The 14,396-nt window shown below is 37.4% G+C and overlaps 1 protein-coding gene and 2 long non-coding RNA genes across 3 annotated transcripts; 2 read left to right on the top strand and 1 right to left on the bottom strand.

Moving 5' to 3' along the window:
- Positions 1–4,694: 4,694 nt before the first annotated feature.
- LOC140782573 (neutral/alkaline invertase 1, mitochondrial-like) lies at positions 4,695–9,113 on the top strand. Its single transcript, XM_073129210.1, has 6 exons — positions 4,695–5,363; positions 6,038–6,203; positions 6,316–6,527; positions 7,483–7,976; positions 8,276–8,324; positions 8,431–9,113. The coding sequence occupies exons 1-6, from the start codon at positions 4,719–4,721 to the stop codon at positions 8,755–8,757; spliced, it is 1,893 nt and encodes a 630-aa protein (XP_072985311.1). The 5' UTR covers positions 4,695–4,718; the 3' UTR covers positions 8,758–9,113.
- A 448-nt stretch (positions 9,114–9,561) lies between these two features.
- Positions 9,562–13,976, top strand: LOC140782575 (uncharacterized). Its single transcript, XR_012107906.1, has 3 exons — positions 9,562–9,714; positions 11,376–11,436; positions 13,689–13,976. It is a non-coding gene; the product is annotated as an uncharacterized lncRNA (long non-coding RNA).
- Positions 11,545–12,589, bottom strand: LOC140782574 (uncharacterized). Its single transcript, XR_012107905.1, has 3 exons — positions 12,383–12,589; positions 12,182–12,258; positions 11,545–12,101 (listed from the first exon to the last, which is right to left on the bottom strand). It is a non-coding gene; the product is annotated as an uncharacterized lncRNA (long non-coding RNA).
- Positions 13,977–14,396: the final 420 nt, after the last annotated feature.

The following is a 14,396-nucleotide window of genomic DNA, read 5'->3' as shown; positions in this document are numbered from 1 at the left end:
GTGATCACTCTTTGCATCTCACAACCCAAGTCTCTCTCTCTCTCTCAAAGATTTTATGATTTTCTTTGGTGGTGTTTGTACATGGTGACCTAAGGGAGTCATAAACAACTAGGTTTTGGATGCATTACGTTACAAAGTCAAGCAACCAGAGAGTTGGGTGGCTACTGAGCCAGAAGTGGCCAAGAAGCCACTTGCTCCATCCAGCTTCTACCTCCATTCTGCATGTGACTGACTATGTGACAAAGCCACCCAATCCTTCTATCTTTCTATTCCCACAATGACAAATGATATGAAATAAAAGTTAGCTAGCTAATAAAATTTGAACTCATAATCTCTTCTTTTTTTTTAAAAAAAAATTTAATAAAATAACGCGTACAGTATATATCATGTTTGTACTATAAGAAGGAATATTAGATGTTTATTTATTATACAGACATGTAGGTCTTTCATTACAAGATTTTAGAAGGTGGCCATGTACTGTACACCCTGGCTTAGATCCTCCACCCTCCTCCAAAGTCAACGAACTAGATGGGTTGACTTATAAATGACAAATATGCCGCTTGGTAATGGGCTCACGTGAAGAGATCCGGAGTGAGACAGCAAATGGTTTCTGACCATATCTTTGTCAAAAGAAGAGTTAGATCTATCTATCTACTCATGTTTCAATGCCTAGTTTCTATTCCAAGAATATAGAGATTGATTTGAGTCCATGGAGTATTAGATATCATTAGTATTATAAGAAATTGTCTTGACCTAAGAATTATATATGATCAAGTGATGACAAAATTAATTTGTATAATAAATATTGCCTCATAGTTTGGGTCAAAGGTAGAGAGAGCTAGCCCAACCCCAGGTTCCAACCCACTCTTAGAAAATAGAAACCCCATGTATGCACTTCCCACTTAAAAGAAGCTAAAAAGATATAAATAATTACACCTCACAAGTCGGCGACGTGTAATAATAAATTAAGAGATTGATGAGTCGAGCTTCAGATTAGTGAAGCAAAAGTAGGGATAAACGTGTTGGTTAATTTGTGTTCAGATTGGAATAACTCCTTTTGGATAATTTAATTAAGGTTAATTAACTCAAGGATTAAATATTCCAATTAGCTAGTAGGATCTTGTACATGCAATGTTTAAGTTCCACAAATTGCATGGAAATTAGGATTAGCTAGATTCATGGTGGGCTACAAGAAATAAACTTCTTTGTTCCTTTTGATTTTAATTAACCCAAGTATACATAAAATATTTGGAGATAATGGAAGATACCTTATGATGCCTGAAAACTCTTAAACGTATATATGCTTTATCTTGCTAAGACTGTAAACCAAATCACTCCAATGATAGAAGCCTACTACTCCAATCGCTATATAAAAGAAATAGTGCTCCCTTTGAATAAAATGTCATCATTGTTTGCCACGCAAACTAGTACCATTATTTACTTAATTTAATTCTAGAACTTTGATCATGCCTCCTTGTTTAATTAATAATACCCATAAAGAGCCAGTTGAAGGACACCTCTCCCTCTAATTCTGCTCTAATGAGACAATCTTTAGTTGGTTAAGGTAGAAAGAGGAGGAGCTAATGAGAATGCAATGTCACACCATCAACAATTTTTTAATACATGTACAGCTAAATTCCAATCAAGACTACCATTCTAGAAGAAGCATCTTTCTCTCTCTCTCTCTAGTGTTTTAATTTTGTACTATCCAAAGGGAACTGGTGGCTAAAAGGCCAAGCATTTCTCTCCAAAAGAAGACCATAATAATAATAATAATAATAATTTAACTTCTAGAAGGGGTAATTAACAAGCTAATTGATCCTTCTCTTTCACTTAATTGTAAAATTTAACGAAGTAGAAAATAAAATTGTGGGTAATCCCGTCAAAAAAGTTTCCCGTGTTTGGAGGGGGTGATTTGAAAACATTTGTTTGCTTTGAAATTTGTGGACGAGTTGCAAAATCTGAGCTGAAGCGTCTTTGACTCAAACACATCTATGTGGATAATCCTAATTTAGTCCCTCACTTTTTGTAAATCTTTTGACCTTCGATCCATTGCTAATTGTCATCTACTGTGGATTTATAAACTCTTCTATCTACTCGTTTCTACGTCTACTTTGGACTTGAAATATCTCACGAGTAGGATGATGGGATCCAAATCAAATTATAATCGTCTTATACAAACTAATGTTTAGATGGCTGACTTCTTAACGTGTTAGGAGTAATGTGGGGACTCTAAGACTAAATTAAAAAAGTGCATTACGACTTATGTTCCTTTGATGGGCTCTAGTGCTTTAGTTCCTAAATCCTAAATAATTTTCATAGTTTTGTTTGTCATGTGTACGTAATGTTATATTTTCAAGTTGGTTTCGTTTTCAAAGTTTTATATATATATATATATATATATATATATTGGACTGAAGTGAAACTCTCATCGTCGATCTTTTATAAGTATATATGTTATTAACCCAAAAGTCACAGTAAATTAACCTTTTAAATGAGTCCAACGTTATGGTGGTCTACCATATATTATCGTATAATGTAAGCCCACAAATTGGAGTTGCTAATTAATTATATTAAATTACTATTAAAATTTGTTTCTATAGTAGAAAAGCTTTGTGAAATATTGGTCACTTGGGCCAATGGAATGAGCCCAACTTTGTTGTTTTGCATTGCTAACTCGTAGTTTAAAGGAGTACTTTGCAAAGGTAGCAATGTTCCTTCAAACATAAAGTACACATGCACACGAAAAAAGAACACAACACTTGTTATTGTGTTTGCTCTTGTCTTTGCTTGTCACTACACAAAAGCTCAACGTGACTCATTTGGTCTCAAACTTTGTGTACTCCTAATGCCCACACATATAAGGTCATTCACACTGCTTTTATAAAAGGGATAATTTCTTTAATGAAGCTTGTTGTTTTAACAGTAGGCAAAGTGTTATATGCTAATAAGTTAAGTATTTTATAATGATTGAAGATACCATCAATGGTGGTCCTTTTCTTACCTTCCCTTCTTGTAGTACTATTCTTATGTCCATGGAGAAAGAAAGAAAGCGAAGCCAAGGTAAAGGTGATGAAGAATTGTTATTCCCTCTCACCTTCAACTATACCTACTTATCCACTCTAATACTCAATCAAAAGTCACCAGATCATGTGTCTTAATTTGAACTCAAACAGTAAGGTGGTGTTATGCTCTTTGTGGATAGGAGGTTCCAAGTTCAAAACGTGTTGTTAAGGATGCAGCTAACAAAGTTTATAAGATTTGCTTCAAATGAGTGTGATTCCTAAGCTAAAACTGTTTATCCTTAGTAGGTTTAGGGTAAATAGAAAGGAGAGAAAATAAAAATAAAAATTTAAAGCATCTTTCTCATGGAGGGATATCTTTGTGAGACTTGTCGTTCTTCATAGCTAGACATGACTCTAAGCATATATGTTCCTTTGCTTTCTTATTTTTCTCGTTAATTTTGCACGTCTCAAATGATGATGATGATGAGGACGAGGAAGATGATGATCCAGAGTGACAAATGTATCAGTAGTGGAGGCGAAAAGCTAGGGATGGTGATGTTTAGCTTGGATAGAATTCAACAATTAAAGATGCTCTCATTATATTTTGGGAAAGAAAACTTACAAGGTTTGAATTGTTAGGCTGTCTATGTGCATGCCATCTGTCATCACTTATATATACTTTTTTTTTCCCCCTTCTTTCAAATCAATCCGCTAGAAAACTAGCTTCCAAGTATGGATGGACATTAAAGGATTACAAGGTGTTTAGAGTTTACATCCTTGAAACAGATGGCTTTTTATTGCTATGCTACCTACCATGTATCAATTTTCCCTCTCATTTTATCTCCATTACAAAGGTCCAATATTCTTATCTATCTCTGATCAAAGAGTGAAAGGCTTTCTTATCTTTTCTTATTGACACATTGAGTAAGCTAGCTCTGATTAAGCCATGGAGACTAATATATATATATATATATATTACTGTAGCTTAATCATCATCAAGACTTTAGTGATGCAGTACCTTTTCCTATGGTTTGAATAATTTTTGCACCACTTACAATTCAGATACATGAGATATTTATTTCTAAAGTACTATTTATCTTCTAATTCGACCCACTAATCGGTCGACAAATGTCTCTTCTTTTCAGAGTACATCTGTTGAGATATCTTATTGAAGGTGAAATCTACCAATATACTAAAGGTAGGTATGGTATGTAGACGTTGTATGTATATATATATATATATACTATATAGCTTTTAACATATAGAAATGAGACGCATGCTTTTCTACTACTACTCGTTTTCATCTGTACATGAAAAGGTAGGTAGATATAAGAGACAAATACTGTATGAAAAATGGACAAGGGATAAGTCTACGTCTAATTGGAGAGAAAAGAACAAAATAATACACATATCAATGAGACCATGATGAGAAATTTTGAAGAAATTAAAGCCCATACGTTAGTATGAATAACATGGGCTTGGGCTGGATAAATAAAGAAATGATATTATATAGTCCAGATTTCTTTATCGGATTCGGATGGACTTAGATTCCATTACGAATCCGCATGGAGAGATTGGATCGGATTCGGGTGAGTGAGCAGCTCCATTTTCCTCCGAGTTCGCTCGCTCACCAGTCGGCCCCCTCCCTAACTATTAACTCCCCAGCCCCACGGGAATCCCCCTGAATTCCTATTCCTATCTTCCTTCTCCTCCATGGGTATCTCGCGGTTTCGTCGCTGTTATCGCCTCCTCGTTGGATTCTCCGCAGCAGCCGGATTGTCTCCTAGATGCCCCTGCCGTCGTTCTCTCTACTCCTCCGCCGAGCTCTTCCCAAGATTTGAAGGCAGGGGCATATCGGGAATCGCTAATGCTGTGTCGAGCCTCCGGAGACTCTCGACGTCGGTGGATACGTTATCCGGCGGGGACAAGGCCTTCGAGAGGCTCTACATCCATGGTGTGGGCGTGAAGCCTCATGCGGTTGGAGAGGAGGAGGTGAGGAAAGATGAAGCGGGAGGAGAAGGCGGAATTGCAGAAGAGGAGAGAGAGGAGTTAGACCTTGGTGGAAATAGGAAATTGGGTGAATTGGAGGGTGTTTTAGATGTGGGCAAGGAGAAGGCGAAGGAGAAGGATATGTCCGCGGTAGAGAAGGAGGCGTGGTGGTTATTGAACAGGGCGGTAGTGAATTACTGTGGGAATCCTATCGGTACCGTCGCCGCGAATGACCCGGGAATGGCAAACCAGATGCTAAATTATGATCAGGTGTTCATTAGGGACTTTGTGCCGTCGGCCATTGCTTTCCTTCTGAAGGGAGAGAGCGAGATTGTCCGGAATTTCCTGCTCCATACCTTGCAGCTTCAGGTAAATAATTCACTCTTTTTTTTCTCCCGTCATTTTCCATAAGTCTTGAATTATTTTGATTAGGTATTGTATGCTTGTAACTTGGTAATGTACTTTGCAATCTTTCTAAGTGAAATGATGATTGAATTCTTGAAGAGGTGCTAAATTCGCCAAGAATGACTGATGTTCTCATGGCAGCTCCATCATGCTTCCTCCTCAAGCAATTTATTCACATATGTCAAAGTTTATTAAGCCTTACTGATGCTGAAAATGGTTGATTATTGTCTCTTAAGATGTAATATGATTAAGGCTGTTGAGTTTCATTGACCTACAAGTTACTAAGTTTTGTAACTGCATCAAGACAATTGATTTCTACCTGCTGAAGAACCTCGCTAAAATGAATTTACTTTATAAATGAAATTGCTGCAGTAGGGATTTAAGCTTTGAGCCGATGCATCTACTTGGCATTATTAAGTGATTTTAGAATGGAAAAAACTTTCTAAACATGCTGAATTATGGAAACATTGTTACTTTCTGTAGTCATTTGTCACTATATCCACCTATATATTTCTAGCTCTCAGCATAAAGTTTTATCCTATATGTCCCTTTAATTATTATCCCCATTAACTAAGTGACTTACCCAATAACTAGGTGTCTCCTTTTTCTTTTTCTTTTTTGTTGTATCTGGTAATCAGAGTTGGGAGAAAACTGTGGATTGCTACAGCCCTGGCCAAGGGCTGATGCCTGCTAGTTTTAAGGTCAGAACTGTGCCTTTGGATGGAAGCAATGAAGCTTTTGAGGAGGTTTTGGACCCTGATTTTGGAGAGTCAGCAATTGGACGTGTAGCACCGGTTGATTCTGGTGAGTTCATTATGCAAATCTTTTGCTGTTCTATAATGATCTGGTGACTTGTAGTTACATAACATGATTGAACATTGGGAAGCTTTTAATTTATGAACTTCATTTTTCTCAGGACTCTGGTGGATTATTTTGCTGAGAGCTTATGGAAAGATCACCGGAGATTATGCACTACAGGAGAGAGTTGATGTACAAATGGGCATTAAGTTGATCCTGAATTTATGTTTGTCAGATGGGTTCGACATGTTTCCTTCTTTGTTGGTCACTGATGGCTCATGCATGATAGATCGACGCATGGGCATCCATGGGCACCCTCTTGAGATCCAAGTATGGTGTTTTTTCCCCTGGAATGTCTGCATATTCTAATTACTGACCTTCTTGATTGGACTGTCACTTTGTTAACAACAATTTGTGCAAACTTTATTGTTTTATGTACTTGTGAGTTTCTTATGTTTGAACTTTAGATATTTCCATGCTGGGTAGTTACATGTAGAATTGTAGATCATAATATATCTGTTTGTCTAGACAGAAAAGGAAACAAGAAGATAGAAGAAATTATTAAAGCATTTATTAAGAATGTAGTGAGTGGTGAGGAAGCTGCATGTTGCATAGCATATGGGATGATGGATCCGTGGATAACATCTATGCAACAAGAGCCTCGAAAGCTTAACTATCGATGATGGATCTCTAAGTCATATTAATTGTTCTCAGTGGGACTAGTCATAAATATTGGGAATAAACTTGTATTCATTCTTGTTCACAACTTCTCTAGTGAGATATGTCTTTCAGAATAAAGAGTTGTAAATTTTTGAGAAGCCTCCATATGTCAATGGACCATCTGAGGCGCAAGAATAATGATTACTGCGAACAATAACTCTTACTGTTTTTTATATGTTGATATCATTTGCAAATGTAGGAAAGATAAAATTTTGGTTTAACATGCTTATGCACAAAAATTGTGCTATATGCTTGACACAATGACATACCAATATGCATGTGGGCTTTGGGATTCCTGATGCATTTGAATTTTGTAGAGATTTATCTTTCTAGATTATCTGTCTAGGATTGTCAGGCTCTCATCATTACTACTACTTTTTTTTTTTCGACACAAGTTGATATGCCAACCTTGTTCCATGGTAAGGGCTCATTTTTTTTTTTCCACAACCGCAGAAACAACTTATTACAATCTGCCTGCTTTTACCTGCATCTTTGGACAATAATAACCGTAATGCATGAGAAGTAAGAAGTTTTTTACAACCTGCTGGATTATTCTGTTCTGCAGGCTTTATTCTATTCAGCTTTGCGGTGCTCCCGTGAAATGATCACCATAAATGACGGGCCTAAGAACCTGGTGCATGCTATTAATAACAGGTTGAGTGCTCTTTCATTTCACATCAGGGAGTATTATTGGGCGGATATGAAGAAGATTAACGAGATATATCGCTACAAGACTGAAGAGTATTCACATGATGCTATTAACAAGTTCAATATCTATCCTGAGCAGATTCCTTCTTGGTTAGTTGACTGGATTCCTGAGAAAGGGGGATATTTCATTGGCAATTTGCAGCCAGCTCACATGGATTTTAGGTTCTTTTCTCTTGGCAATTTATGGGCCATAGTCTCATCTCTGGCCACTCAAAGACAAGCTGAGGGCATTCTCAATCTCATTGAAGCCAAATGGGATGATCTAGTGGCAAAGATGCCCTTTAAAATATGTTATCCTGCATTAGAGTGTGATGAATGGCGTATAATCACTGGCAGCGATCCAAAGAACACGTGAGTATATAAACAGACTGGTGGCTTTCAGTTTTCTGTAGGATATAACTGACTGAACACAAGGATTTTGATAATTCCTTTATAATTATTTAAAAAGGCATAACTTTTCGACATCACCAGAATCTTGAAGCTATATGGGCTTCCCCTGTTTTTTGGACCTTTTTATCTGCACAGAAACAGGTTAAAAGTCTTTTATTAAAATGAACACACACTGCGATTGGCAAATTATTTCCAAGCATCAATTTTTAGAAACTTAGGCATGTGTTTCTTTGTCTAACAATAAGTATGACTTTCTGCAGTCCTTGGTCATATCACAATGGTGGATCTTGGCCTACTTTACTATGGCAGGTAGCTCTTTTGGCGTCTCATCCCCCTCCGCCCTCCTACAACATTTGGTCACTTTTACAGCCTTTGTAATGATGTATTAAATGTTTCCTCTTGTTTGATAATTCAGTTCACATTGGCCTGCATAAAGATGGGCAGACAGGACCTTGCACAAAGAGCTGTTGCTTTGGCTGAGAAGAGGTTGTCAAATGACAAATGGCCAGAATATTATGATACCCGATCAGGAAGGTTTATTGGAAAGCAGTCACGACTATATCAGACATGGACAATAGCTGGACTTCTTAGCTCCAAAATGCTTTTGGAAAATCCAGATATCGCATGCATACTGACATGTGAAGAAGATCTAGAGCTTTTAGAAGGCTGTACTTGCAGTCTAAGCAAGAGCGCTCGTACAAAGTGTTCTCGACTTGCAGCTAGGTCACAGGTCCTTGTCTAATTGTTTGAATATTTACGAGGACAACTCAAAGTGTACACTAGAAGAGAAATATGGATAAAGGTAATTCACTCTATTGATGAGATAGAAGAATCCCGTCGTAAGGTGAATATGAGTTCTTTTTTTTTCTTATTACCACTGGAGCTATGTAAATTTTTTGTGCATTACTTGAGCTATCATCAGAAGCAAACAAAACCAAGTGGGAAGGTTCTGTATATTTGGCCATTAGCTGATTCGTGCATGCTATTGTGGCATAGCACAATTTTGTATTATGCATGCCCATATGCTAATAGTGCTTTGTGGGTGGATTTATAGATGTACGAATTGTTTGAATAAAGTGATATTCTTTTTTACTACTACGACAGTTCTATAGTTTAACTTTGAGAGGACATGGATGAACTTTTAGCAAAGCCTTTTCTTTCTTTTGTTTGAATAAAATGATATTCTTTTTCACTACTTGCTTGGATAGATCTATAGTTGAACTTTGAGAGGACATGAATGGACTTCCAGCAAAGCTTTTTCTTTCTTTCTTTCTCTTTTTGTTGTTGTTGTTGTTGTTGAGAAATTGGGGAAGAAGAACCCCGGTGACATAGTGAAGCAAATCTAATCATATAACTAGTGCTGGCCATCAATGTTGATGACTTCAAGCATAAACAAATTTATACTCATTCTATCAGGATAAGTGGTAAGCATGCAGATTCTCAAATAGCAAGCCTATATCCACAGTAAACAATTTATTTGCCATCTTTCCTCAATCTTGTTGCAGATATTGCAAGTGCCATCGTACTTCTGATTTCCAGCCATGGCCTTCTTGATGCTCTTCTTTTGCTGCTTCTTTGTATGTTGCAGACCAGAATATCCATCAAGCTCTTCCAGTTCCTCCATTGCTGAAGAAATATCATTCCCATTATTCACGAAAGCTCTAAAGAGTAAGAGAAGAGAAGCCATTTGCAATAACAGGTACATTATTCTTCCACTATGTTTGCATGTTTATATAGTCAGCGAGTTGAATTATTTTAATTGATAAGGTATGATATAGGTAGATGGTTCATTCTTGCAAGATAATTTCGGGTAGATCATATATAATAGCTGGGGGTAAGAAATCTGTTTTCCAACGTATTGAAAATGTGGTTGGCCATCTAACAAAGCAGGTTCATCATTTAACTGGTCAATGGTGGTTAATCCACCATTAGACATTCTTTTAGGTAAGGTAAAGAGTAGTCCACTCTTACCTATATTATGCTTTTTGTCTACACTCATTTGCTTCTTTTAACAAACTAAATTGCACAGTTAATCATATGTTACTAATTGTTTACATATAGGTAAAGTCTGGTTTGCCTAGGTCTTGCTATTGCATCAGATCAGCATTGTTCTTGATGTTCTCTATTTTGTATTGCCATAATATTCATGCCCATTGATTTGATCAAGTATCCCTTGTCTAATCTTTTAGATGATGGTACACCATCATGCTGTAATTGGAATTTAATAAACGTACCAAATAGCATATGGTATGGACCCATTTTTTGAAGTTGGGCCATGTTGAGACTTGCAAGGAATATCCATCCATCTTTCCTCATTCATTATCGAATATTGCATGACATTAGTTTTGCAAGCTCTGCTCTTGCGAGGACCATAAACTAGTCGTACCAAGTAGGAAGCTTGATTTTGGAAAACAATAAATGACTAGCATTAGCTTAGGGGTCCTTTGTATAACCTTTCCTGAACCCAAATCCAAGGTTGCAGGTTGGGTCTACTGGACCAAAATCCCTCAGAATCTCCATTTGTTTTCTGACCATGGATTTGGTTTTGGATCCATGACAAGATATGATGGTCGATGGGTCCTCTTCCATCTTGAATGCATGCCCTACCAAACATCACACCCTCAAACATGATAGCTTTTAAATGCTTTGGCATAAATGCTGTGAAGCAAAAAGTTTCAAGTAAACAGAAAGGAAGCATTTAAAGCAAAACGATCCCAACAAATGGAGGTGGTGGACACCTCATTAATGCACGGCAAAGGTAGTGTGACTGAGTAAAAAGAAGTGGAATGGATGTGTTGGTAGACAAGGTTGGGTGGTTTCCACAAGGAAAGGAGACCTAAAGAGGAGGGAGGCATGAATGCCAATCATAACCATAGCCTTTGAGCCCTACCTTGAACCATGTGAGCTGCATAAAACCCATGCTTTCCAGAATATGCATTAGTGGTTTTAACTTTTTGGAAAATTTTCATAGTATGCATATCTGAAGAGTATTATAAGCTTGCAGACACAATGTTATACGATATTGGATTTAGTTGATCAAGGAACATTACCACCACGGTCTTTCATTTTTTTTTTTCGTTTTGATCTGCCTTTAACTTTTGTTCTTCAACTAATTCTATTTGCACCTATGTGGCGTGTGTTTTTAATAAATGATCCTGCGAGTCTTGCTTTCTCAAATCTAAAAGTTATAAATAATGCCCAAGGGCGAGCTATTTCTTTGCCATCTGCGGACCTAAATCAACTTTGCAAAGTATGATCTTGCTGAGGGATTGTATCTATTTCTTCATGCACAATTTGAGGAACTCATTTAGATCAAAAGAAGTTATTAACAAAAGCTTTGTTCTTCTATTATCTTCGCAGTGAGACAGAAGGACAAGGACGGCAAGTTGCATGCAATCGGATGAAATATTCCCAGGAGAAGGTACATATAATTTATCAGTCTGTGATAGGGCTCAAATATCATAATAAAACCATACCAAGAGAATAATTTTCTGAAAAGCATATGATGCCATGCAAAACAATAGCAGACTGCGATACAAAAAGGCTCATATGATCAGAATTTTATTTTATATGCCGTAACAGTCTACATTAGTCACGAGAAGCAATATTTCACTGTCATATCGCCCATGAACAGATAGGACAAAAGAGTAGCTTACAAGGCTCATTGCATCTGAACGCATACTACTTATATGAAAAGGAATTTAAATCTTAAATGCACACAAAGTATATCAATAGCTCTGGAGGGATAGACGGGAAAAGGGAGGAAGAGTGGAGAGGGTAGAGAGAAATACGGAGAGCCAGTAGAATGAGAATAATTTCTAAATAGTAGGGTCTTACAAGGTCAAGAAAAGGTCTTACAAGGTCAAGAAGACTAGAACTTGTAAGATTTGAGAGAATAGAAAAGAAAAATATATGAAGAAGGATAAGGATAGTAATTAGAAGAGATGAAAGCTCATTCAGGATAACACCATATCAAGATTAACATAAGATAATATTAGCTAAACCACCAGCCGCATCTTCGGGTACGAAGAACACCTCTCTTAACATTATCATTTTAGACTTGCCGCCGGCGAGGTCAATGGCTTGCTGATAAAAATAAGAGTAACATATATAAGTACACATAAAGAATATATATTATTTCTCCCTTCAATATATTATTTACTTACCAGATGAGTGCTAAAGCTAGAGCTCGGGAGGAGGAGGCCACAGTGTTCTCTATCTTCCATCATCTCTAGTGCAAACCCTGCAGGAGAAGAGAGAGAGATATATATACAGAAGGAGATCAAGAGAGAAACAATTAAGAGAACCCACTTCGCATCTAAGCTTAACAATTTCGCAAAGAATATATTTGATACAAGGAACAATACCTTGCAGATAGATATAGGAAGAGAGGGGACAGAAGGGTTGAAAAGCGAGAATAACAGCCTAAAGATATGCAGTCAGAAGCAGCAGAGGAGACATCTTGAGAGGGAAAAAGAGTAGCTCGGGGTGGTTCCAGATATATAGTAGTAAAGAGCTAGGTAGGCAGGATAACTTTTTGAATAGTAGACGGCTTTATGAAAGGGAGGGGGAAGAAGATGATAGGATTAAAGGTTAGCTGTGTGTGTGTGTGTGTGTGATCGTGTTAGGATTGGTTTACGTGTACGTACCCACTTGGACTGCACTGCTCCCCTGGCTAGATAGGAAGGACCACTGGATTAGCTTTCAGATGAGTTCGAATAATTAGGAATATGCGTGACTGCTCATAGGGACGTGCTTCTGTACACGTGGCAGGATTCGCTATGGACATCATATTCCTTTGGAAATGTCGAATTATATGTCGGATCCATCCATCCAGCACGAAGAAAATGGCATCAACTAGTTTCGTGTCGTTGAAGCATTAACCAGTTAATTGGCAAGGCCTAGTTAGTTGGTGGGGGGGGTGGTAGGTTTAGTGTTTAGTGTAATGATCAAGCCTAACCAATATTAATGTAATGTGCACCTTGGAATGTGTCTAAGGTTTCATTTTTCTTTTATAGAAAAAGATTTTTAGTTTTCTTCTTTCTTCTTCTTCTTCTTCTTCTTCTTTGACGTTTAATTAGCTAAGGTTATAAGCACTAGGATTAGTGGTAGCCGTGCATGATCATAAAAAACGCACATCGTTCCCACACTTTGAGGTTTGAACACGTGGTTAAGCACAAAATTGAAGCGCTAGCTTATACTCGTATATGGGGAATGGAAGCATGGAGAGGAGAGAAGAACGCGGTCTTCTAGATTTGACCGGTCAAAGATATAGGCCCATCTCCCCACCTCCTTCACTATGACCCCGCAGTGACCGCCTACGTGGCAACAGCGGCGCCGTTGACCTCTCGACTCAGCTGTGGGTCCCGCATGGTTGGGAAACCACGTAAAGCATGAGGTGAGAGTTGGGAACAGTGGATGTGCACTAACAACATGGATACACGATACTATTTTATCTATAAAATTGACTGTAACTGCCAGGTGAATTACATAACATGGTGATGTATTATCATTATTATTATTATTATTATTATTATTATTATTATTTAAGAATAGTGAAATGTTTGCTCTGACTTGATTTGTAGGAAAAGGATAGATATGTACATGCTAAAATACTGATATATATATATATATATATATATATATATATATCTTCTCCCTGTGGTTGTGCAGGATCTCTGAGACTAGTAAAAGCAACCATTAGCTTCTTCAAGACTCCACTAGTGACTACAATCTGTATGAAAGAGACCCTTCCCAGGCCTTGACTTCAATGGATGTTACTTAACAATGGTATGAAAACAAGAGCTATTAAATTCCCACAGTTACTACCAACATCTATAGTAGAAATAATGTACAGTAACCGTATCACTACATGGTTTACTGCCCTTTTCCACTCAGAGTTACCTCTCCCTCGCAATCTATTCTCTCTCTCTCTCTCTCTCTCTCTCTCTCTATATATATATATATATATATATATATATGTTTCTTCGTGTAATTCTCACTTCCCGAAGATTCTATCCCTTTGTTTGTATTGCTGCTAGTTTTGGAACTTTCCTTCTCTCACGTGAAATTCATATCCACATGCAGGCGAAACAGATAGATTGACGGAGACCTTTCATTATACGCAGGACCAACTTCTTAAATGCCCCTGCTTCTTTCCCACATTCCCAAACTGGTCCTGCTTCTCTTGTACCTCCCCCATGTTCATCGCTTCATGTACCATTGGGTGGAACTCATGTTCTAACTCTAAGCCAAATAACTAAACAATAGCTGTGGCGTAGATGGTCGATATTCACCACAATTTACAAGCATCATAACTTCTACATTGATTTGTTTGACCAATTTGATGGACCACGATATTGTCACAATGCAATAGATTTC

Source organism: Typha latifolia, chromosome 2 (genome assembly GCF_019914945.1).
Source record: "Typha latifolia isolate L0001 chromosome 2, TyphaL0001v2, whole genome shotgun sequence".
In the NCBI taxonomy this organism is placed as follows: Eukaryota; Viridiplantae; Streptophyta; class Magnoliopsida; order Poales; family Typhaceae; genus Typha; species Typha latifolia.
Note: the sequence above shows the minus strand (reverse complement) of the source record. Positions and strands in the feature narration are given on the sequence as shown.